Raw genomic sequence first — 17,308 nt, 5'->3', positions numbered from 1 at the left:
GGGGGGCTGCTGACCTTGACTCGGGACGTTGTGAGGCGGTGGAGGAAATACTTTGAAGACCTTCTTAATCCCACCAACGTCTTCTGATGAGGAAGCAGTCTTGGGACCCTGGAGCTGGCTCTCCTATCTCTGGGGCTGAGGCCGTGGAGGTAGTTAAAAAGCTCCTTGGTGGCAGGGCCCCAGGGGTGGATGAGGTCTCCCTGGATTTCCTTAAGGCTCTGGATGTGGTAGGGCTGTCTTGGTTGACATCCCTCTGCAGCATTGCATGGACAGTTCCCCTGGATTGGCAGACTGGGGTGGTGGCTCCCCTTGTCAAAAAGGGGGGCTGGAGGGTGTGCTCCAACTACAAGGGGATCACACACCTCTGTTTCCCTGGTAAAGTCTATTCAGGGGTCCTGGAGAGGAGAGTCCATCAGATAGTCAAATCTCGGATTGAGGAGGAGCAGTGTGGTTTTTGTCGCGGTCGTGGAACAGTGGACCAGCTCTACACCCTCTTCAGGGTCTTTGAGGGGGCATGGCAGTTAGCTCAAACAGTCTACATGTGCTTTGTGGAGTTGGAGATGGCGTTCGACTGTGTCCTCTGGAGACTCCTGTGGGGGGTATTCTGGGAGTATGTAGTGCCGAATCCCCTTGTACGAGCTGTCTGGTCCCTGTACGATCAGTGCCAGAGCTTGGTCCGCATTGCTGGCAGTAAATCTGTCATGATCAGTCTGAGAGTTTGGATTTCCTGCAGCCCTGAATGCACCTCCTCTCCACGGTCACTGATTGCTGATGCGCTCCACCTGCGCCGAGCCCTTTATATACCTGCCAGTGGCATCTCACCCCTGCCAGATCGTCTTGGTTTTTTCCTTGTACGCTTCCAGCCTTGAGATTCTGCCTGCCTTCCTGTTCCTGACCCTCAACCCGTTTTGACCTGGATTACTGATTCTGCCTTTCCCCTGTCTGGTAATGTCTTTTGCTATTTGGATTCTGGATACTGGATTGTTTATTGGATACTGGATATTGGATTTCGGATTGGATATTGGATTGGATATTTGATAACGGACTTGACCCTTTTTCCCCTAAAGGAGAATTACAGAAGCACCGCCCGCTGCTTTCCACACCTGGCACCCTTGCTCCTTGTTTGTGGCTTCCACACTAACTGTCCATTGTTCAGCAGTTCTCCCTAATCAGCCAGTGGTCATCCTTCGGTCTCCCTCCCCCTTATCTGGTCCCGGAGTTTTCATAGAATCAGACACGGACTACTGCGGCTGGTACGTTAACTTCATTCATTCTATTACGTCACCTCAACCAGCCTGGTACCTAACTCCTGCTCTTGTATATCATTTTATACCATGGTCACTTACGAAAGAAATAAATATTAAATCAATTATTAATATATTATTGTTGTTTTTTACCGTTGAAATTATAAGTTTTTCACAAGAAGCGGCTGAGTGGACAATTTAATATCTCTCGTTGTGATGCGTTGCCAAGGTAACTGGCTCTGACACAAAACCTGCAGCTCGTTCGGCTGCAGTTATGTTATGTGATACAAAGTATATTTTTAGAGGGCAGGTGCAGCTCTTACAGCTTGTGTGAGGATGATCAAAGTCCACAGATAATTTCCTAAATCGTTCTATAAGCCTGCAGGCTGCTTTCACAGCTATGCCCTGTCACAGACATGATCTGGCGTGTCTCCAGCCCGTTGTCTGATTTTCCGTTGCCACAGTTACCAAGTCTAGTATTTAGCCAGCGCTGTTTATAACAATAAGGCTATTTGACTGGAATTTTTTTTATCAATGTCCTATAACACTTTTTTTTTTTTTTTACTTTATTTTTGAATTTCACAATATATAATTCAACAATATACAAAGAATCGAAACAAAATAACCCCATCCCTGGCTCTTACAAGACAGACAGGTCAAACATCTAGTGCATATAACCACATAGTTGGTCATATATTAAACATCAAATGGGAAAAACTTTACAAACTCCATAAAAGAATTCCAGGTTAATGAAAATTTCTGTTGTGATGCCATCACTCGATATCTAAGTTTTTCTAAAGGCAAATAGCAGGCACTTTCTTTAACTACTGTGAAAATGACAGAGGTTTATCTGACTTCCACTGGAAAAGAATGAGTCTACGAGCTAGCAATGAGGCAAATGCAACAGCATTAGTCTGGAAACTATTCATTTTGTAAGTTGGTGACACAGCACCAAAGATGCCTATACGGAAATCAGGGGGCAAGTCTTGTCCACTTATACGAGACAATACTTCAAAAATACTTCCCCAATAGTTGTCAAGACGGGGACAGGTCCAAAACATATGACCTACTGTGGCTTGGCTATGACTGCACCTGGGGCAAGCTGGATCTACACCTGGAAAAATTTTAGACAGTCTTTCCTTAGAGTTGTGAAGCCGGTGCAACACTTTAAACTGGATCAAACCATGGCGAATACATAAAGAGGATGTGTGTATACGAGTTAAACAGGTCTGCCACTCCACATTGGACAAAGCAACACCAAGATCCTTTTCCCAGGCATCTTTTGTTTTTTTCCCAATTTATAGGTTTTATGTCTTGTAGCAAAGTATATATTGCCGAAATGCGCTTCTTTCCGAATGGATCTAAATTGAGGATAGTATCTAGTTGATCGTTTTGGGGCAAATGGGGGAATGAGGGAAAAATTTCCTTAACAAAGCTACGTATTTGTAAATATCTAAACATATGTTTCAAAGGTATTTGATGATCTTTAGTTAGCAAGTCAGACGTGCAAAATGTATCATTTATAAATAAGTCATTATAGAACTTTAGATCATTATTGTGCCAGAGCTGAAATGCTTTATCTGTTGTGGACTGCAAAAATAAAGGGTTATTAGATACCTGTAAGTATCTACTTGTCTGTTTAAAAGAGAAATGTTTCCTGAACTGCAACCAAATTGACTCTTTAAGAGCGGAAGATAATGGAGAAGTGAGGAAAGGTATTGGATTAGACAGCAGTTCCATTTGTGTCCACAGCTCACCCTCACCATTCTCATATACAAATTTCCAATGCAATAGCTTAAAAATGTTTGCTGCCCAGTAGTAAAAAACAAAATTAAGCAAGCCTAAACCTCCTGCTTCCTTGGGCACCTCCAGATATGTTTTTTTCATCCTGGGGTTTGAATTGTTCCAAATGAATGTTGCTATTAGTTTATCCAAATTCTGAAAAACAGATTTAGTTATAAAAACAGGAATCATTTGAAAAAGGTAAAGAAACCTAGGCAATACTGTCATTTTTACTATATTTATACGACCCGCTAATGAGATAGGCATTGTGGCCCATCTTTTAAAATCTTGTGTCGTCTGTTGTAATAAAGGATCAAAATTTTGAGTGTGCAGTCCTACCATTGTCCGCGTAATATTTATCCCTAAATACTTGAAAACATTTAGTTCTACTTTGAAAGGAAAAGTGGAAAAATCGTCTTTTGGAGTAATTCAATTTGTATCCTGTTATCCAATATATGAAGCAATTAGGGTACTGATTTAATTGGGTTGGATAGATATAGCAAAAGATCGTCAGCGTAAAGCGACACCTTATGTATTTTAGCACCCAGGGAGATACCTTTGACCTCATTGTCGACTTTGAGGGCTATTGCAAGCGGTTCAACTGCGAGATCGAACAGATAGGGAGAAAGGCTGCAGCCTTGTTGACACCCCTGCCAAGCCTAAAAAAATCTGAAATCACACTATTTGTCCGTACAGCAGCAACAGGGGATTGATATAATATTTTGATCCATTTCTGAAATGAAGGGCCAAAGCGAAACCTTTATAAGACCGCAAACAGATATTGCCATTCGACAAGTTCAAAGGCTTTTTCCGCGTCTAAGGAAATGATCACTTCTGACTCTCCTGTGGTTGTTGGCATGTGTAACACATTGAGTAAGCGACGCATGTTGTAAAAAGACTGCCTGCCTGATATGAAGCCAGTTTGGTCAGGGTCAATGATCTTTGGTTGGACTGTATCAATACGATTGGTAAACCAAAATCTTGGTAAGGATTTTATAGTCACAGTTCAAAAGGCTGACTGGTCTATATGTGCCACACTGTAAGGCAGGGGTGCCCAACCTTTTTTGACTCAAGGTCTACTTTTCAAGTAGCCACCCTCCTGAGAGCTACCAGTGTCAACATTGCATCCCACACACACAGTTTACAGACCGTAGTAACCAACCTCACAACACTTTTTCTTGTCACATAACCACTACATATTATATTACTAACCTTCCCTCTCTCAATCACACAAATTCCTCAGACACAGTTACCAGTTTGTGGAGCACAGAGCTGCTTCTCTGCTCCTCTCTCCCTCTCTCTCTCTCTCTCTTATACACACACACCAACAACAATCTGCAAGAGCAGCCATAACTGACCATAACAAACGGAAAAATAACCCAGATACAGAGCATAGATATCTGAGTTTGCAAAAAGGAAACCCATTCCTACCTTAGTGGGAGACCTGGCACTGGGAGGAGGAGGCTAGCTTCTCATAGTCAGGAGTGTAGGAGCTGGTTGCAAGGCGTAGGCAGGCTGCTAGGTGGTCATCAGTCATTGTTGATCTGTACTTAGATTTGATGATTTTCATGTGCGAGAAAGCAGACTCACACAAATAGGTTGATCCAAAAAGAGCTGTCAGGTTCAAGGCACATCTTCTCAGATTGGGATACTTTTCCTCCACTATTAGTTTCCAGAACACAGCATGCTCTCCAGAGTGAGTGGATGTTGATCTTGCTTTGATCTCAATGTCATTTTGTAGTGTCAGGATCTCATCCTCAAGAGTGGAACTTTCCAAGTCAAAAAGTGATTTGAGTTTGGCAGCAATGTCACCAACATCAATACTTGCACCGAATGGATATAACATGTAGCTGGCTACAGGCTCGATGGATGCAAAGTCAGTAAACCGCTTCTCAAATTCTGACAAGATACTCTGAACATGCACCTCATAACGTGCACTGTAAAGCTGTGTCACGTCTTTACCTTGCCGTTGTAGTTCTGCTTGCATGTGAGGGAAGTTGCTCAGGTTACCATGCTGCAGCCTGCTTGACATTAGCTGTAGCTTGCTTTTGGATGTCTTCACTGTACTTATCATGTTGATTACATCTTTATCCTTACCCTGCAGCTCTAAATTCAACTCATTGAGCTCGCCAGTGAGATCAGTGAGGAAAGATAAATCTAAAAGCCACTGGTGGTCGTCTAGCTTTGCATGGTAATCCACATGTTTTGAAAGCTTCAGGAAGTCCTTGATTTCTGGCAACAGTTCCATAAATCTGGCCAAAAATTTACCTCTGCTTAACCACCTAACATCCGTGTGAAGCAGCAAGTCTGTGTGCTCAGCATCATTCTCCTCCAAGTGAGAACGGAAAAGCCTTCTCTGCAGACTCCTGGCCCGAACCGAACAGACTATCTTCATTGCAATGTCCATCACTTCTTTCATGTTTAAAATTTTTCCACACAAGGCTTGCTGGTGAATTATACAATGATAATTCAGGATATCTGGGAAAGATTCACTTTCTTTGCACAGTGCAATGAACCCATTGGTGCGCCCTACCATTGCAGGCGCCCCATCAGTTGTGATGGAGATCAGCTTGAACAGCGGCAGTTTTGTCTCGCTAACAAATCCCATGAAAGCGTTAAAAATATCCTCCCCTCTGGTGTGTCCTTTTAATGGCAAAATGGTTAGTAGCTCTTCCTTGGCACTCATGTCTTCAAAGACCATTCTGATGAAAATGCACAATTGTGCCACGTCCACAATATCTGTTGATTCGTCAAATTGGAGGGAAAAACACTCACATGCGTCAATATCCCTGCTCAGCTGCTCCTTCACATCCACAGCCATTCCCTCACACCGTTTTGTAGTGGTGTTGCGGGAGAGTTGCACTTCTTTAATGGCCTTCACGATCTCTATTTTATTTTTAAAGTTGTCAAAAAGACTATCCGCTGCTTCGAGAAAGGCTTCTTTCACAACTTCGCCGTCTTTAAATGGCTTTTTATGTTTAGCAAGGACGCGACAGACACGATAGGAAGCAATAGTTGCAGCCTTACCCTGAGTCTTCGGTTTTGTGAAAATTGACTGCCGTGCTGCAAGCTGTGCTTTCAAATCCCGCACTTTTGTGGTGCGTAAAGGCGTTTTTGCAGGGAAATCCCTGTCGTAGCTCCCGTGTACAGTTTTAAAATGTCGCTCCAGATTTCCTTTCTTTGCCAGCGCCACTGTTGCATTACAAATCAAACAAACTGGCTTTGAATGGGAATAAACAAAAAAATAATCCTCCTCCCATTCAGGGTGAAAATGGTAGGTTTTGGTTCGCTTCGCCTCAGCCATATTAACGTTATGGAGTGGTAAGCGGTTTGATCGCAAGCAGCTAGCTAACTTCCTGTCACGCATTACAAACTAAACGTGACCTATTTTTTTCTCTAAAAAAAAAATTGTGGACATGACTTATAACAGGTTGTAGACGACATTTTATATTTATATAAACTCCACACACATACAAACACACACACACACAAAAAATATATATAAATATATATTTTTTTATTTTTTCCCCCACACTCCTTGCGGTCGACTTGGGATCAGTCCGCGGTCTACCAGTAGATCGCGATCGACTGGTTGGGCACTCCTGCTGTAAGGGGTCTTTTCCTTTCTTATGTAACACTGAAATTATTGCCTGAGTCATAGTAGGTAGTAATTTAGCATTGTTAAAAATTTATCTGAAAACTATTTGGAGTATCGGGGCTAATTTATCAGTAAATACTTTATAGAGTTCAGTTGGAAAGCCGTCAGGCCCGGGCGCCTTGTTACTCTGCATTGGTCTAATAGCTTGTATTACTTCTGCTGTTGATATTTCCTGATTAATTCGTACCCTATATTCAGGAACTATCTCTGGAATGGGTAGGCCATCAAGAAAGTCAGCGATCTGGTTTATGTCACTGCCGGAGTCCGAGCTGTAAAGATTAGAATAAAAGTGCTTAAACTGATCGTTTATGTCTTCTGGATCAGTAGTTTTCTCCCCTGTGATTTTGCAAATTTCAGGAATAGTATTGGCAGCTGCAGATTGTCTAATTTGATGTGCAAGGAGTTTCCCTGTTCTCTCTATTTATGCCCATAAAAAGTTTGTCTCGATTTGAAAAAAAGACATTCTGTTTGTTTAACAGAAAGATTATCATATTCAGTATTTAACAATAGTTTCCTCTTATATAGGTCTGGTGTTGGGGCTTCTGAATATAAACGATCAATCTCTTGTATACTTTCTGACAAATCCACAAGGCGCTGTCTACAGTGTGTGCAGAATTATTAGGCAAGTTGTATTTTTGAGGATTAATTTTATTATAGAACAACAACTATGTTCGCAATGAACACAAAAGACTCATAAATATCAAAGCTAAATATTTTTGGAAGTTGGAGTGGGGCTTTTTTAGTTTTAGTATTTTAGGAGGATATTTCTGTGTGTGCAGGTGACTATTACTGTGCATAATTATTAGGCAACTTAACAAAAACCAAATATATATCCATTTCACTTTTTTATTTTCACCAGGGAAACCAATATAACAACTCAAAATTTACAAATATACATTTCTGGCATTCAAAAACAAATCAGTGACCAATATAACCACCTTTCTTTGCGAGGACACTCAAAAGCCTGCCATCCATAGATTCTGTCAGTGTCTTGGTCTGTTCACGATCAACACTGCGTGCAGCAGCAACCACAGCCTCCCAGACACTGTTCAGAGAGGTGTACTGTTTTCCCTCCCTGTAGATCTCACATTTGATGAGGGACCACAGGTTCTCTATGGGGTTAAGATCAGGTGAACAAGGAGACCATGTCATTACTTTTTCTTCTTTTAGACCTTTTCTGGCCAGCCACGCAGTGGAGTACTTGGATGCGTGTGATGGAGCATTGTCCTGCATGAAAATCATGTTTTTCTTGAACGATGCTGACTTCTTCCTGTACCACTGCTTGAAGAAGGTGTCTTCCAGAAACTGGCAGTAGGACTGGGAGTTGAGCTTGACTCCATCCTCAACCCGAAAAGATCCCACAAGCTCATCTTTGATGATACCAGCCCATACCAGTATCCCACCTCCACCTTGCTGGCGTCTGAGTCGGAGTGGAGCTTTCTGCCCTTTACTGATCCAGCCACGGGCCCATCAACTGGCCCATCAAGACTCACTCTCATTTCATCAGTCCATAAAACCTTAGAAAAATCAGTCTTATGATATTTCTTGGCCCAGTCTTGACGTTTTATCTTGTGTGTCTTGTTCAGTGGTGGTCGTTTTTCAGCCTTCCTTACCTTGGCCATGTCCCTGAGTATTGCACACCTTGTGCTGCAAGACATCTCACTATTTTTGACTTTTCAGAGTCCGTCAAATCTCTCTTCTGACCCATTTTGCCAAAGAAATGGAAGTTGCCTAATAATTATGCACACCTGATATAAGGTGTTGATGTCATTAGACCACACCCCTTCTCATTACAGAGATGCACATCACCTGATATGCTTAATTGGTAGTAGGCTTTCAAGCCTGTACCGGTTGGAGTAGAACAACATGCATAAAGAGGATGATGTGATCAAAATACTCATTTGCCTAATAATTCTGCACACTGTATATTTCTTCCTCCGAAATGCTGTATATGAGATTATTTGACCACGGAGGTAGGCCTTTAGGGCTTCCCAAACCACCGTCATTCGCATACCCGGAGTTTGATTCAGTGCCATAAAATAATCTATCTGTTCGGAAATCATCTTTTGAAAGGTGTCCTTAGAAATAAGTAATGGGTCAAATCGCCAGGTATGTCTGGGTTTAGGACATTTAGGAAAGTTAATATCTAACTGTATGGGGCTGTGGTCAGAAATGACTATACTGTTGTACTGACATCCAATTATTCGGGGGTGAAGTCTGCTGTCTAAAAGGTAAAAATCAATCCGTGAGTAGGACTGGTGTACAGGAGAAAAACAGGAAAATTGTTTAGATGTTGGATTATTTTGTCTCCAAGGATTGAAAAGGGCATATGATTTTATAAATTCATGAAGAACAATACCTGCTTTTGAAACTTTGCTATTTGGTCCTGGGTTAGATCTGTCCAACTGTGGGTGGAGTACTCAGTTAAAATCTCCCCCCAATATAAGCTGATAGTTTGTAAGGTCAGGTAGGGCCTCTATAAAGGAAGAGAAAAAATGGGGGTCGTCCCAGTTTGGTCCGTACACATTTGCCTAAACAACTTGTTTATCATACAAGCTACCCGTCACAATTACATATCTTCCTCTATTATCGGCTATATTTGACATTGGCATAAATGGAACCCCTCGTCTAATAAGAATAGCTGTGCCCCATGCTTTGTTATCATACTTTGATGAAAATATCTGCCCTATCCATGGCTTCTTAAGTTTAGCCTGTTCATTTGATCGGAGATGTGTTTCCTGGAAATATATCACATCACTATTTAGAGATTTGTGTAAAGACCCTGCTACGTTTTACTGGATTATTTATTCCCTTTATATTCCAACTCAAGAAACGAAGATGGCTACTACTCTGAGCATCATCCATAATAGGTTATGGCATATAAGGAAAATAAGCATACCTGTGTCAAAACAAAAAAAGAGCCTAAAAAACCCATGCTGATCTACTAATACCCCTGAGATCCCATCCCTCGCTGCTAGTATACCGTAATAAGTAACCATATTACTCATACTAACAGGCCCCAAAAACGGGGTGAACAGTAGTACACATAATTTTCTGTACCAGCTCCAAAACGAACAACTATAACACTGTGTGGAATCATCAAACTGGGAAAAAATAAATAAATAAATGAAAGAAACGCTTAACATAATCTCTGCCCTCTATTCCTTTTAAAATAAAAAAAAGGGAAAGAAAAACACAGGTAAAGGTGCAAGAAATACAGGGTACTTCAATAAATACCTATTGTATTACTAACCAAAAGATAAGCACACAGTGAATAAAACAAGCACAAAAAAAAATGTCCATATCCAACCTGGGATGGCTTTGCATGTGCTCTATAATGTCCCTTTTGTGTTATCACAAAACTACTTACGTAATATAAATACAATATTTTAATATTCTTAGCATCAGTCAAATATGGGACATTCATGTCTCACCTACATCTGAGCATCCCAGTCCGGCGTCTGCTCTGCTCGCGTAATGTTGTCTTCTAAAAAATAATAACAAGGTTAACTCACCATTTAACATTATCTTTAAGATTGCAAGGTGTTCTTTATATAATCCACGGCCTCCGACTCGTCCGTAAACCGCTTGCTCTGACCCTTTGATGAAGTAATGCGAAGAACTGCGGGGTACATGATTCCAAACTTGATGCCAGCACAGTCCCGGAGGAGACGTTTAGCTTCCTTGAATGTCGCCCGTCTTTTGGCCACTGAATCGGTGTAGTCCGGGAAGATGCTGATCCTCTTCCCGTGTAGCAGTAGCGGAGTTGAGCTGGCAGCTTTGCGAAAAATCTCCTCTTTCCTGAAAGTAGTGGAATTTCACCACGATAACTCTTGGGGGTTCACCATCCCCTGGTGGGCTCCTTGACCCCAACAAAACGTGCATTACACCGGCGTTGCCGTCCTTCCAGGTCATCTATTTTTTGTGTTAGCTTAGCCACCTCCGACTTTAGCAGGCTAATGTCACTCTCAAGCGCCACAGTCTTGTGAGAGTATTCTTTTAAACCAGACTCCACATCTTTCAAGCTTGCCTCCTGATTTGCAATGTCAGTCTTTATTGAGTCTATATCTGCCTTCAAGTCGTTGGTGCTTGCATCAATCCGTTCCAGTATCCTTTGTTCAGACCTAGCAATAGCCCCCATTACTCCAGCGAGGTCTGCGGGGTCTTCAGAGCCCGAGGCTTTTGCGGCCTGGTCCTTGCTCGATTTACCTTTGCTCATGTTTTCAGTTAGTACAACCCCAGGAAAGACAAGACTGGTGCGTGAAGTGCTTATAAACAAATTACTTAAGTCTTGTGCAGTCTTGAGTATACTTTGGAGCTGGTTAATTAGTAATAAACATCACCCCGCTGCGGAGCTCAGCAAAACACGTCTTCACATGTCAACGCTCACCAGTTGGTTGCCTTCCATCCTGACAATGAACTTTACTTGGGAATTACAAAAGGTTGTGATTTGCTCTGCCCTCCTCTTCCAGCCAACACTCAACTTTCTCCTTTAGTCCTTTCTATTGTCTCTGTCTATGGCCAAAAACTGAAACATGTCCAAGTTGGAATGTAACTCTGATTATTAAGTTGTTGTGGTAAATACAGTAAGGTGATTTAATTTTTATCTCACTGAATTTGGGAGTGAAAATGCTTATATATCTATTTGCAGAGAAAATAATTTTCTGGTTTGCTTTTTTTGTTTGTTTGTTTTATGAATGCAGATGATTTGCTGGAGTCCTGAATGCATCCAGCAGCTCTGTCCTGCTTGTTTCTAATGCTGCTTCCGCTCCTCTCTATGTCAACCATGTGCACACTTCACACGCGACGGCAGCGGTGAGGAGAGAGAACGTAACCGAGCTTAACTGAACAGTTTATAACTAAAAAATAGATAGAGACAGGACATCCTATTCCATGGGGATCACAGTCTTTTATTAACCTGGAACTACAAATCCCACCAGCACGTGCAAGTCTTTCTCTTTACTTCAACTGAGAGGGAACATACTGTCTTGGTTTAGGGGTGTTTACTTTGGTGTTTTCTGTTCCTTGTTTTCTATTGTCCTTTAGTCTTCTGTTTTTTGGTTTCTTGTCCTGATTATGTAGAGCCACCCCTTGTATGTTCTATGCTCGTTCCTTCCTGATTCAGCATACCTGGTTGAATTGTCTCATTCGTTTTACCTGTTCCCTGTTAGTTATCCTCAGTATATATGCCCCTTGGTATCGGTCATTGTTGTTTCCCTCCTGTTCTTGTCTGTGCTGGTTACTAGTACTTTGGATTAAACCCTGGATTATTGTACATCTGCCTCCTGCCTTGTCAGTCCACTTTTAGGTCCACTTCCTCTCCACCACTGTGACACATGCTTCCTCCTCAACCACAAATTGGAAGTTTTTTCTGTGTTGATGCCCCAGAAATACAATGTGACCAGTAGATTGACTTTTAAGATAACCAAGTCTTCACTTTTTCCATGTAAGCTTACACCCATCTGGAACAACTCTGACATCCTACAAAACAAAAGATGATTAACTTCACTCAGTGGAAAAATAAAGGAATAAAACAGTTAGAACATATAATAGAAAATGGAAACTTCTTGTCATTTAATATTCTCACTTCACAATATGGAATCAGCAGCACTACATTTTAAGAATACCACCAGCTTACATCTATTATATGTAAGAAATGTACCATTAACCAATTAAACTTACAGCTACCTATCAGGGTGGCAGAATTCTTGAATCTCCATGTGTTATGGTTCCTGGGTTTTGGTGTGTTTCTTGGTTTGTATTAGATTTTGATTTTGTTTTGGGTTTCTGGGTTTTTGTCATGTTTAGCTCTGTTATGTTCATGCTTTAGGTTTTCAGTTTTGTCATGCTTAGTTCAGTTTTCCTGTTTTCCCTCATGTGCTTTGTTTTCTGTTCCTGGTTCGTTACTTCACCTGGTGTGATTCCTCATTAACTTCACCTGCGCCTAATTACTCTCTCTGTCTACTAATCCCTATGGTTTTCAGTTTGCCGTGTCAGATCCTTGTGGTTCATTCCCCTGTATTGTGTGTTCCCTGCAACTGAGTTTGTGTCAAATAAACTCATTTACCTGCACCGACCTGCCTCCTGCCTCTCCTGTCTGTGTTTGGGTCTTCACCTCTGCCAACACACGTAACAAAAGGATCTGACCAACCATGGACCCAGCAGACGGTAATCGGGAGCAGGACTCGGTGGTCCTCCTTCCATCACACTGCTTTGTACAAAACCAATGCTTCTGTCTTCTCCGGGTGTTGCTGAACTGCTGGAAGAGGCTTGGGTCGAGTACAGCATCACTATGACAGAGACTGAGCTCCTGCCTTCACAATCCACGTCTCCAGTGTCGCCACCAGCTCCAAGGTCTGATCCAGTGCTTCATAGCCCCACGCCGGCTCCTAGGTCTGCTCCAGTGCTTCAGCGTCCAACGCCTGCACCCAGGTCCTGCCCGGCTCTTCAGATTTTTGTCCCTGAGAGGGTCTACGGTCGAGACGCCTCTCTTCAGATTCCTGTCCCTGAGAGGGTCTACGGTCGAGACGCCTCACTTCAGATTCCTGTCCCTGAGGGGGTCTACGGTCGAAACGCCTCTCTTCAGATTCCTGTCCCTGAGGGGGTCTACGGTCGAAACGCCTCTCTTCAGATTCCTGTCCCTGAGGGGGTCTACGGTCGAGACGCCTCTCTTCAGATTCCTGTCAATGAGAGGGTCTACGGTAGAGATGCTTCTCTTCAGATTCCTGTCCCTGAGGTGGTCTACGGTCGAGACGCCTCTCTTCTGGTCCCTGTTCCTGAGGGGGTCTACGGTCGAGACGCCTCTCTTCTGGTCCCTGTTTCTTAGGGGGTCTATGGTCAAGACGCCTCACTTCTGATTCCTGAGGGGGACCCTGGTCAAGACACTCCTCTCCCTTTTCTGGTTCCCGGCGCTGGGGAGATCGCCCCTACTTTGCCGCCTGTGGTTGGCGATTTGAGTATTCTATGTTCTCTGGTTCCAGGGTTCGTCATGTTATGGTGCCTATTGAGCCCTCCGGAAAGACAACCCCAGTCAGTGCGCCTTTCTGAGGTCCAGCCCCTGTCAGCCCACCTTACTGAGGCTCAGCCTCCAGAGATCCCGCCTGCTCAGCCTCCAGAGATCCAGTCAGCTCGTTGTCCGGGTCTGTCTCCAGAGCTCCGGTCCAAGCCTGCCCATCCGCCAAAGATCCGGTCTGCTTGTCCTCCGGGTTGTCCTCCAGAAACCCGGCCCAAGTCTTCTTGATCTCCGAGTCGACCACCGGAGATCCTGCCCCAGTCTGTCCGGCCTGGCCGACCCCCTGAACTTTGTCGTGGGGCCTGTTTTGTTTTGGGTCTGTTCATACGATTGACAACTATTTCCATTGGTGAGGCACGATATGAAAAATTTCAACTGATACGATAACCGATAATTTTCTGCTTCTCATGGCCAATACCGATAACCGATAAGTTCATATTTTTATGTTTATATTATAATCTGTTTTTTACTTTGAACATGGAAGAATAGATCATTTTAGCAGAATGAAAGGCTGCCGCATGGCGCCAGAGTGAATTAGTCTGAACGTAGGTTCTGGATTTTTCTGGATCAGCCTTTAGGTCCATCAAATGATAAGATTCACGATGCTGTTTCCTATTTTGTAAACTCAGATGAACCCAGGGTTGTCTTTCTTTTATAGAGTAAACAGCAAGATTTTTGTCAATTTGTGCAAAATCTTCTGACTTTCCATCATACTTTGGATGGAACTTTTTGTCATACTTTTGTCACGTCACGAACTGGTTTGTGTCATGGAGTTCCTCCTCCTGCAGTCCCCTCATCCTCCACAGCTGGTCCTGATCAACTAATAGGCATCAGGACCTATGGGTTTCACCTGATCCACAAGGTATATAAGGAGCCTTCCTGCCCTTATTCCTTGGCAGATCTTAACCAACGCTCCCAATGGACTCACCCCTCCTCTGATCCACGCTCCTTAACTCCAAACCGACTCTCTCAGGTCTGGCTACACACAGACCTTTCTGTTTATATGTGCTTGTCAATAAAGAGGGGTAAACTGCCTACGTCTCAGCTGAGTCTGCGTTACAGTTTGAAAATGTTAATACCCCCACCAATATCATAATCAAATCAAATTTCTTGGAGAAAAGTGATCTTAGAGCGTGATGCACAGCGTCCTGTGTGTTCGGTTTCACGAAGGTTGTGATGAGTTTCGCCTGTCGTTGGTCGTCGTGTGTTGAGCCCATAACAGATACGTCATCCATTCATGTTCAGTGTCTGCTACAGCTTTACTTTCTGAACTTTCTCTGTCCATTTTTATTGCTCAACATCTCCAGTAAAACAGCTGCGCTGCTGCGAGTTTAGTGGTGCAGCAGTGAAAAAGGTCCCCTCACAAATAACAAATGCTGCAAATTACTGCTGCCCCATGTTCCCAACGTTGTTTTAGGTGGTAAAACCAACTAATTCAGATCAGCATTTAAAAAAAATTCAGTTTTCGGTTTTTAGCAGTAGGCGATATTTAACTGGTCAGATATTAATAAAAACAAACAAAAAAAACCTCCAATAAACTATTTGTTCTAGTTGTTGGGTCCACCTGTACAGGTTTATCACAGTGACAAATGAGACAACCACACAGGTAATTGGGTGAATGTAGAGTAACCATATTACACACAGATGTGTACATCTGCAGTAACAAAGTTTGTAGAGGTTCAATCACATTTTCTTGTTTTTATTTTCATGCTCACAAAATTCCAATAAAGCCACAAGTGGGTCCATTTCTGCTCTGCTTCGGTGTTAGCATGAGGTTCAGGCAGTGTCTTGCAGCAGCATCAGCATGAAGGCTGCTCACCAACATCCAGCGTGAATCTTCTCTCCAGCTACATTACTGATGTGTGTGTTGCAGGTGTCTGGTATTGTGGGCAGGGCTGACGTCTTGGCCTGTCTCCTCTTCCTGCTGACATTCCTTTCCTATATTAGGTAAGAACTCTATGCTTCACACATTTACACAAACTTGTGCAGCTATTCTTATTTCAACAGTGCACTGAGGTTTGAGAGATCTGTAATTTAAATTCAGTTTGTCCTGTATGCTGCAGAACTGACAATAATGCTGACTTTGATCTTGAAATCTGGTCCTTGATGTCTGCATGTTTTAGATGTTTCCACCTGATTCAGATTAATGGCTGGTTAACAGCCTTGTGCAGAACTTGATAATGAGCTGCAGGACTCTGTGTCCTGAGGAGCAGGACTGAAAAACCCTGACTTGAACCTGACAGCTGAACTGGAGCTCTCCATCAGACCAGATAACATTAAAATGAAACAGGACATAATAAATTTGATAAATGAATATAACCTGTTTCAACTCCAGTGATTTTTTTGAGGTTTTCAGCTGTGACATGTCCAAGAGAAAAAGCTGATCTCTGCAGAGACAGAAATACTTCAGGGGCCTATTGCACAAAAGTAGGATTTAGACATCCAGGATGAATAACTAAGCTGGGCTTGTTGGCTGCACAAAACACAAGCCAGGATTAGCAGACACGGATTCATCAAGCCAGAGTAATCTTATCTTGGATAAGCGCGTGCTCGTGGCTTCCTGAACAGATCCTCACAATCTATCACAGAATCACTGATCTACCATGGCAACGAGAGCAGAGTACGTCTCTCCGTCGGAGCAGGAAATCCTCCTAGAAGCCTTTGAAGTAGTCAGCGACCTAATAAAAAAGTGTAGTACACATTCACTACTACACACTCACTGCTACGCACACACTGCTACACACTGCTAAGCACACACTACTACACACTGCTACACACTCACTGCTCCACTCACACCATCAAAATTACAATCCAAATGGTTAATTAACATCTCTGAAAACATTTTGGTCAGACGTCAACTCCACGACGTCAAACAGGGTTTTATAGGCCTGCGGTCTGGCTCGGTCCATGACTCCAGGGTCTTTCAGTCTGGCTCGGTCCATAACTGCTGGGTCTTCCGGTCTGGCTAGGTCCATGACTGCCGGGTCTTCCACGTTAGCCACATAAACATTACGTCATTATCCGGTCAGTGAACCACGTAAACATTACGCCATTATCCGGTCAGTGAACCACTTAACCATCACATTCTTAATTGTCAGTGATCCACATAGACATTAAGTCGTTAATCGGTCAGTGAACCACGTAAAACAAAGAGCCAGTGATGTATTTTATCAGCAGGTGTTTACTTTGGGTGATGCTGCTGTAGGACTTTTATCACTGCTGCACAAACACTCACACTTCAATGATAAAAGGAAAAAGCTGTTTTCATCCAGATCATCAGTTTTATCAGAGTTTCTTCATCAATGTTGGCTGTTTAACTTCCGTCATCACATCTGCTGGTTTTAGAAATTATCCCCATGGAGACGGTTGGTGAGATGATATATGAATTCTACATTGTGATCTAGAACATGGTAGAGATGATGCAGAACAACATAGAAGTACATTACATGCTGCATTTACTGACCTTTGGACATTGACATTTACCCAAGAGAAGGCCAGTTAACAGCAAATATTTGTAGCATTGGGTCGTTCTGTTGATACAATACAATAAAAACGGGCAAATTTTAGGCATATAAAAACTCGCAAATGGTGATTAATAATTTTTAAATTATA

At 42.7% G+C, this 17,308-nt stretch overlaps 1 protein-coding gene across 1 annotated transcript in view; it reads left to right on the top strand.

Moving 5' to 3' along the window:
• The window catches only part of tmtc1 (transmembrane O-mannosyltransferase targeting cadherins 1), a 95,079-nt gene that overhangs the window by 12,614 nt on the left and 65,157 nt on the right, over positions 1-17,308 (top strand). Inside the window, exon 3 of the mRNA XM_041977454.1 lies at positions 15,570-15,643. Coding sequence (XP_041833388.1) covers positions 15,570-15,643 — 74 coding nt within the window. The remainder of the gene's footprint in view (positions 1-15,569; positions 15,644-17,308) is intronic.

This window comes from Melanotaenia boesemani, chromosome 23 (assembly GCF_017639745.1).
Source record: "Melanotaenia boesemani isolate fMelBoe1 chromosome 23, fMelBoe1.pri, whole genome shotgun sequence".
Classification (NCBI taxonomy): Eukaryota; Metazoa; Chordata; class Actinopteri; order Atheriniformes; family Melanotaeniidae; genus Melanotaenia; species Melanotaenia boesemani.
Note: the sequence above shows the minus strand (reverse complement) of the source record. Positions and strands in the feature narration are given on the sequence as shown.